Here is a 9,387-nt window from a genome sequence, read left to right on the forward strand (position 1 = left end):
GTACAAGCAACTGTTGCATCATCCTACTGTACTGGAATTGCTGTTGAATATCAGGAAAGGGTAACAGGACAGATAAAAGTTCTCTAAAAGAGAACGCACCAGAACTAGCAGAAAGGTGGGGGTTGGGCAGCCCTTCATTTGCATGTAAATGTAATTATGAGGCAGGCAGTTAGGCTGACGTCAGGCAAGATCTTGGTAAACCATTACCACCAGCACCTGGTAACACAGTTGATAATAAAAGAGGATGAAGTAGAAGATTCCAAGCGAGTGGCATTATTAAAGAAAACCAAACACAATTCTATTGAAGCAGCAAAAAGAAAACACATAGGAACAAAATGTTGTGACAGCGTATTTATGACCTGTGACAACCATGTATGTGAGCTCTCTCTTGGATAAGGAGAACAGCATGTATCCAGGATCTGCAAGGAGTAACAACAACCTGCCAGTGCAAAACTTTGTGTCCACTCCATCCTATTCAGATTACATGGGATATCATCATGTGCCAGCTCTGGACACCCACGGCCAGCCTGCGGGAACCTGGGGATCCCACTACGGCCCGCAGAGGGAGGACTGGAACTCTTACGGCCCAGGACCTTCCAGCACGGTTGCTGCTGCTCAGATCAACAGCTCATCTCCTGGACAGGTCTCCTACACTTCTGCTGATTACAGCTCCCTCCATCCTGCTGGATCTGGGGTTTACCTCCTGTAGATACAATTAATACACAGCAAATCTCTCCCAACAGCCAAAGGCACAGCTCTTATGAATGGATGAGGAAAACAGTGCAAACTAATACTACTGGTAAGTGCATACTCTCAACCTGAGAAAGCATCTTCTGCTATCACTGATCTTATGAATAATTAACTTTACTCAGAGCACATAGGCTCATTTATGACAGTTATTTAACCTCCTGCTGTTTAATGCAGTTTTAACTAAATTTGCGCTAGTTTCACTTTCATCCTATAAAGGCTTCACACGGTTACTGCTGTGGAATGGCTCTTGTGTTTAGATAGAGCAGCACCTCCCTCATATATATCTTTGTCATAACTTTCTGTAAAGCTTTTTGGAAGAAAAGCATGGTTTTGAGACTGTTACAAAATAGTGAATGCAGCAACACTGGACAGTTACACACAAAAATACTATGTAATGATTTGGGCCAAGGTAAATCTCAATATACAATCAGGTTGATCTGCTTAAATCTTTACATACTTTTCAATCTTTTAAAGGAAATTATGTGCTCTGATCCAACTGTAGTGATTATGCAGTTTTCTGCTATTTTTCCTGCGTCTTATCTTTCTACCTTAATTTATTAGGTAGGAAGAAATATTCCTAGAGCAGTAATCAGACTTGAATGATCAGCATAGACTATTCTGTTTGCAGACTACATATCTCATCAGTTAAACTTCCTTTGGCATTTAGTTACAAATCGGTTTGAATGTATTTTTCTCATGTAGCAGAATGTTGCAGTTTGCCAAAATTCCACAATTAAAAATCACTTTCTTGCAAGTGTCACTCACTGAAGCGCCTGATTTTGTCACAAGCTGCCTGCCAGACAAACCTTTCCATGTATATTCCCCAAGGTGTAAATTGGGTGTAGCAAGGATTGCTACATCTATTGTTAAGGTTAAAAGTCATAAGTGTGTGTTAGAGAGCATCAAAGAAAAGGCTCTAAAGAAAGAAGAACAATTACAATTGGAGCAATCTTAGGAGACAGAAAATCAGCTCTGCTGCTTGAGACAAGTGGTTATTGCTCCATAGCAAAATCAAACTGAGGAATTGTTTCTTACAGTTCCACCCTGTTTTCCCACTGTTATTATACAGAAAAATGCCTAGTGAAGGTTAAGGTATCACAATGTCATCCTTCCACTCCAAGCCTCTACAAAGGTCTTCAAAGTCAGGTAGATTTATAGTCCTGTTTTTCCCCCCCTTATGTATATTCATGTAAATCAGCAGTTACGTCATTAACATCATTGGAGATTTCCAGGTGTAGAAGTGATGCAAGACTTGAGCTTAGACCAAATTCAATTAGACTAGTGAATGTCAATGAGTCCATACTGTCACTGCATTTCTATGGCTTACATTCTTGAAGAATAACACAGACTTCAAAATTCAAATCCTAGTTTTACACTTACTGCACAGATACGGAAAACCCCAAAAAGTTTCTCACACACTTGTTCACTTCATAAAATACATCTGCAGTTTAGAAAAAGCTGTTATGTGCTGAAATTCATCTCTGCAGTCTCAAAAGCATTTACACAGCACTTACAAACATGCCAAAATACTTTATGGACAACACAGCACAGGTGAAATTGCCTGTCAATAGATCCATGTCCTGAGGCTGTACATTCCTACAGCCTGTTCTTTGAAGTGTTAAAACCACCTCAGGACTTCACAGAACAGGCTCAAGGCATCAAACCCAGCTTAGAAAAAAAGGGTTGGGGGAGTAAAGCACGAAGGTGGCATTTTGCAAAGCAAGAAAATCACAGATTTCACTTTTTATTTGGTGTTTTAATGTTCAGCACAAAAAAAATGGGAAATTTTAAACACAGACACACAAAAAGTTATTAAAAATGAAAGGAAATTAAAAACTAACAAGGCTAGAATTCTGCATGCAACAGCTACATATTAACTTATCGATGCTTCTTTAGAAGATAATGTTAAGAACAACGACTTGCTGACATTATAGCTGCTCTTTGAAACAGACTTGCTTTGGTTTTCCCTATTTCCATACACTATTCATGATATCCAAGTGGCTGCTGGCTGCTTAATACAGTCATTACTCCAAAATTCCAGAATTACCACCCTAAACTTTACAGTATATTTATAGTAAATAGATCTGTGTATGTCTTTAACTTCACTAGTGGCATGTACTCCCATAAATGTATTTAAGGCAGCATGGAATAACAGAAATCCAAATACATTAAAAAAATACTGTTCTAAAGACCATGGGGATTATTTGGGGGAGAAGATGTTAAAGGAGAATTTCCTCCGTCTAGTTAGACTCTATTAAATATGCCACATTCTTACTCAATATTCACATTTAGCATTTTATACAAAAAATTAAATTGCAGAAAAAGTGAACTGGAAATTTACCTGACCCAGTCAATTTCTAGGATGAAACAACATCAAAAACACAGAAGTACTACGTCCTCCCAACAGATAAAATGTGATTTGGAACTATAAATCCTTTTACTAAAGGACTGTAGCTGTATATTCAGAACCAAAGCTTTTATAATTTCAAATACACAGACACTGCAAACAGATAATGCAACAAGAAATTTTAAAACACAAACATCAAAAGTGGGCTTGATAAAGGTACCTTCCCAGACAGGCTCTCAAAATGGGACAAAGAACTTCCACAGAATTCCTTACAGTCTGATCCTGGTTTTCATAAAAATCAATGACATATACCCTATCAACTTATGTAAGAGCAGAACTTCAGACCAATTCATTTCTTAACCCCATGTAATCAACAGTGCAAAACATGTATTTCATGAGAGCAAGTGAGCCTTCAAAGCATGAAACTTACTGAACAGAAGGTACCTAAACAAGGACCTAGAAAACAGATTTTATATCTTTTACAATTTCACATGAAACTTCACTTGAGAGTGACCCTTCTCAGGACGGGAATGGACTTGGAGGGGACTAAACAAAAGGACAATGTAATTTTTATATTCAACTATAGCCAGCATATTTTGTGTTGTTGCTTAAACAAGCAGTCATGTACATGTACTGCAGATTACATCATAGCAGAAGCAGAGCCAGAAAGCAAAATAGAAAAGCAGGGAAAAAGGCCAGGCCTCTGCTCTAATGCTAATTTATTTTGCTTTGTAAACTAGTTGTGACATCTCTTTTCCACTGGCCTACATTGTCTGAGGTTTTGAGGCCTATCTGTCATATTGAGGCAACAGACCCTTTTAACACTTCTCTTTGCTTTGATATGCAGTCTTGTCTCTTCCTTCTCCCTCTTTTCTTCAGGAGTTATATTGCCGGAAAGGGTGATGATTTTCACAGCAAATAAAGAGGCCTTCTCCCAGCTTTACTGTCTTCAGAAGAAATGCTCTGTGAATTTTATGACCAAGGGGAATGGGGAAAACTACTCCTTTTCTCCACCCCCTCGAATCATGGTTATATTTGCTGATTATACTGAAGCCGGAATAACCCTGTTGAATTTTAACTTGTTTTCAAAGCTTCCCTCCTCAGCATTCAGTTTACAAGGAACCTGAATATCTCTACTATTGTTAACATTAGAACTATCACTTTGAGCAAATATTTCAAAGCCAGCAGTTTGTATCTTGAAAAAAGAAAATAAACTTAGTTTGATGATTGGTTTAGTCCTGTGAATTTAAGCAGGAAAACTTTGTACACTAGAAGTCAAAGTGACAGAGGATCTGGGAAAACATCTTTATGTGTATTTCAAAACATCTTAAGCTGTGTCTACCTCTAGACTTCAGCTAAAAATATCCCAGCCTATCCTCAGTGTTGGTCCAAAATATGGGAACTGAGGAAAAAATATTCCTTCATCTATTTCTGTCCTTTTTTCCTCTGCTAAGATGAAAGAGTCTGACATTTGTTTAGGGCTTGTAAATTCCAAGCCAATTGGCTTGTGTTTCTGAATGTGAAAGGGGTTTTTGATAAGATCTCCTTGTTGCTCCTTTGTGTGGCGTGTGCTTCATCTTAACACCTCAATGGATTTTAGGGAACCACTTTAAAGGAGTCTTTGTCCTACAGTTTGTCCCAGAAAACTCACATCAAAAAAAACCCGGGAAGATCAGAAGAAAAAGGAAAATTTTCTATTTGGCTGCTGAAAGTGCAAAGGAGAACAAATAAGTTGAAAAGCATCTCTCTGTATTATTACACAAAGAACTGTTTAACAAAGTCAATGGAATGAGAGATACCTTCTAAACATCTACTAATGTTTCTCTTAACACTATTTATCCAGTACATGTAAGAATATTTCTTTTACACATTAGAGAGGGGACGATACTGAAATCCTTTTACAAGGATTTTATTGCCTCATCTTACAAATTGCCGAGTGCCTACGACTCTCAGGGGAAGCTCAGGACACAGAGCAGCCCAGTCACACCTCCACAGGCACTCAGCATCCTGCAAGACTCAACCTTTCCAAAGAAATAAATTCCAATTATTAGACTTCTAAGCATGCCCTGTGGCCACACAAGAAAGCAAAAGGCATTTCTAGTCGGACCCTTCTTTGTGCTAGAGAGGTGATCTTTAAAAACTCAAAGAAAGAATCAGGACACAGTAGAACTAAAGAAATTGTGACTGTACTTCAGTTTTGACATCCTGTGCTTATGCCTGCCTATACACAAAGTCACTTCAATGAGCACTGAAATTAAACCCCTCTGAGATCAAATATAGCCAGCACCAATTATATACTGCTATGAATTATTGAAGATGCTTCAGGGTGTGTTTCACTTGAGCTTTACATTTAAATGTATATTTACAGAAAGAGCAAGACAAAGAGGGAAAGACAGTTACAATAACCAATATTCACTCATTCACCCTGAACCTTATGTTTTACCTCTGTAACACAGAAAACAATCCCATGCAAGAACTCCATAGTCCGCAAAATGTTTGAGATGTTTGAAAGAAATTGCTACAGAAAAAATCCAATTCAACATATTAATAATATTTCTTTCCTAAACAGGTAAAACAAGAACAAAAGAAAAGTACCGAGTTGTTTACACAGATCATCAGAGACTAGAATTAGAGAAGGAATTTCACTGCAACAGATATATTACGATAAGGAGAAAGTCAGAACTGGCAGCAAATCTGGGACTATCTGAAAGACAGGTACACAGAAACTCGTGTGCACCCATTCCCCAAACATTGCTGCTGCGAGGGACTGGAGCAGCATTCCCATTCTGGATCCAAAAGCAGTGCGAAGGCAACCAGGATATATTCTGAGTACACTGGAGACACAGAGAACACACTACACAAAGACAGACTAACAAATAGGTTGATTTGACAGAAACCTCCAATTATGGGTAACTAAAGATTAGGAGTTCGTTTGTACTAGAAGTAGTACTTATGTGCACAGCAGCTTGCTACACAGCTAGAATAGTTATAACATTCACTTCTTGCACTCACACAAAATGGTGGCCAGAAAAAAACCCCAAAGCATGGGATGTATTTCAGCTGTAAGCCAGGAAAATGTAAACTCAGCATTCAAAGAGCAATCAAACAAGATATCTCTGTAATTTCTGTCACAAATTTATCAAAATCATTTCCACATTCCTCCTCAGTCAGGCAGACTTAAGCACATTTTAAGGAGTTTTTGCAACCTTTGATACTCAAGTCAGGATGTCTACTTTGCTATTATGTTCATATGGTCTTCACCTATAGTAGTAGCTCACAACCACCACATATGCAGGATGCTTTAGTCTATAAAATTTGGTACCAAATATTTATGTTTATTGTACACATACATGTAGCCAGCACTACGCACTCAGGACATTTCCAAGTGCATCTATTGCTTCTTTGGACAGCAGCTCTGCATTCATTCACATCAAGTACATATTTAAGCTCTATCCTTAACACAGCCTTCTGAGCAGGAGCCCAGGTGTTTTAGCTATACAAATACTAGAGGGATTCAGGATAAAGTATTTCCTAAAAGCACTGTGTTTGAGAGCCCACAGGAAGAACAGCTTTGTAGTCTGCAAAGATAGTTACTGGTGAATTCAACCTTTCTTATGCAACAGAAGTGCAATGGTTTTGCTACAGCTAGAGAATAAGGGAAGATTTCCAATACTGAATAAGGCATCTCCCACCTTAGCAACCACATTTATTGCCCCCAGGTAAATCTAAAGAAGAGATTTTTCTGTTTAGAATTTTACAAACTTCTACTCTTTCTGAATATACTGAACATATATATATAAATATATTCAGTTCTCTAAAATATTATCTTTTCCAGTGGCCTCAACTTCTGCATTCAGTCTGTGCAAGAGCATGGAACAGAAAGGGACCAATTGAGGCTGGAAGTGTAAGGATGCATAGATAAGCAATGAAGCACTGGATTCTTATCAACATTGTAGTGCAATGATGGTTAATCCCAGACCTGAATAGTATATAGATTATATTCCACAGACTGTAAGTGGCCCCAGAAAGTAACTATGGAGAACAAGTCTGCTGGTGATGGACTGCAGTTTGTTACACATTACAATAGAGCTGCATTGGAAAATTCTCAGAGAACTGCAGTTATGAAAGATTCCAAACCTCTACAGGAGCTGACTGACTTCGAACACAGGCACTCCTGGAGGTGCCAGTGATACTGCATAAAATCAGCACCTTCCTTTCACATAGTTGTTGCTCTTAAAGCCATCCAATTTCTGACTGCAAATTCCCTTCAAGTATAATGCAGACAAAATAGATGATCTGGCTGCATTTCTACAAGACTCATGACCAAGCTAAATGTTTATTACTGTCATTATCAGTAAGTTAATAAAACAGTATCTAGAAAATAACCATGAGATTTTTAATACAAAGCTAATGCTACAACCTTCTGCATCATATTGTATTCAGTGCATCTTAGAGAATGCAACAAAAATTGTAAAGTAACACAAAAAATGATGATGAGGAAAACACAAGCAGTATTTCTACCCATTCACACTTTTACATAAGGAAAGAAAATAGAGATACCTAAACCAAATGCTTGAACAAAGAGAAAAGTTTAAACTCTTCATAGAATCATAGAATAGTTCAGGTTGGAAAGGACCTTAAGATCATCCAGTTCCAACCCCCTGCCATGGGCAGGGACACCTCACGCTAAACCGTATCACCCAAGGCTTCATCCAACCTGGTCTTGAACACTGCCAGGGATGGAGCATTCACAACCTCCCTGGGCAACCCATTCCAGTGCCTCACCACCCTCACAGGAAAGAATTTCTTCCTTATATCCAGTCTAAACCTCTGCTGTTTCAGTTTCAACCCATTACCCTTGTCCTATCACTACAGTCCCTAATGAAAAGTCCCTCCCCAGCATCCCTGTAGGCCCCCTTCAGATACTGGAAGGCTGCTATGAGGTCTCCACGCAGCCTTCTCTTCTCCAGGCTGAACAGCCCCAACTTTCTCAGCCTGTCTTCATACAGGAGGTGCTCCAGTCCCTGATCATCCTCGTGGCCTCCTCTGGACTTGTTCCAACAGTTCCATGTCCTTTTTATGTTGAGGACACCAGAACTGCACACAATGCTCCAAGTGAGGTCTCACCAGAGCAGAGTAGAGGGGCAGGATCACCTCCTTTGACCTGCTGGGCACGCTCCTGTTGATGCAGCCCAGGATACGGTTGTCTCATCAGGGACTGCAGCGGCAGGACAAGGGGTGATGTGTTTAAACTTAAACAGGGGAAGTTTAGGTTGGATATAAGAAAGAAGTTCTTTACTGTGAGGGTGGTGAGGCACTGCAGCAGGTTGCCCAAAGTGGTAAATGTGAGTCTAAGTTGATTCCTACATTCCCAAACATAACACAGTAAGCTCACTTTACACCAGGTCTAAGAAAATCACTTTACACTAAGAAAAAAAGTCATTTTCTATTGATTATGATGCAGAAAATTCACAGGGAGTAACCAAAAAAATATTTTGCTGCACAAATCCAGCATTTTGTTTGGTGGCTTTTTGGGTTTGGGGGTTTGGTTTAGTTTCGTTTGGGGTTTATGGGGTTTTGTGGGGGTTCTTTGTGGGTTTTGCTGTTTTCTTTGTTTGGTTTTCTTGGGCTTTCTTTCCTGCTTTTGTAATTTTAACATATCTATATTTTCACTGCTATTATTACTATAAAAAGTTGGCCACTGCTTTGAACTAATTGAGTATCATTTGTAACAACACAGGTGAAAATCTGGTTCCAGAACCGCAGAGCCAAAGAAAGAAAACTGATCAAGAAGAAAATCTCTCAGTTTGATGGCAGCGGGGGCTCAGCTCAGAGTGACTCTGGGTCACTCAGTCCAAATGAAATATCCAGTTCTCTGTTCCCACCACCACATGGAATAAATGGATTACAGCCTAATGGCATTCACCAGGTCATAGTTTCAGAATGAACAGAAGGATTCTCCCATCAACCCCCACCCAAACACTCAGCTTTGCAAGAGGCTATTCTCATATAACTGTCTTCAGAATGCTGATTTCTAAGTACAGGACCTGGGACTACTATCAACATGTTTTAATTATTGCAGAAATCTCAGGGAACTTGTGCTGCTAAGATTCACCACTCAAAATCCTTGAGGAGGAGGGAATTTGCTTCAGACACTGACCCAAAGATGATACAACTGAAGATTCAAGTAAACGTAGTTCTCCTCTGATCACATATAAACAGAAAACTAAGTGAACTGATTATAAAATAGAGTACTACTGCATAAGATATAAGATGCTGGGTGTATGTGG

At 39.1% G+C, this 9,387-nt stretch overlaps 1 protein-coding gene across 1 annotated transcript; it reads left to right on the forward strand.

Moving 5' to 3' along the window:
- The first annotated feature begins 370 nt into the window (after positions 1-370).
- On the forward strand, positions 371-9,044 carry LOC117438734 (homeobox protein CDX-4-like). The gene is given in 4 exon segments (XM_034074171.1): positions 371-692; positions 695-799; positions 5,667-5,812; positions 8,838-9,044. Coding segments are annotated over 4 exon segments (780 nt in total).
- The last annotated feature ends 343 nt before the right edge of the window (positions 9,045-9,387 follow it).

This window comes from Melopsittacus undulatus, unplaced genomic scaffold (assembly GCF_012275295.1).
Source record: "Melopsittacus undulatus isolate bMelUnd1 unplaced genomic scaffold, bMelUnd1.mat.Z mat_scaffold_584_arrow_ctg1, whole genome shotgun sequence".
In the NCBI taxonomy this organism is placed as follows: Eukaryota; Metazoa; Chordata; class Aves; order Psittaciformes; family Psittaculidae; genus Melopsittacus; species Melopsittacus undulatus.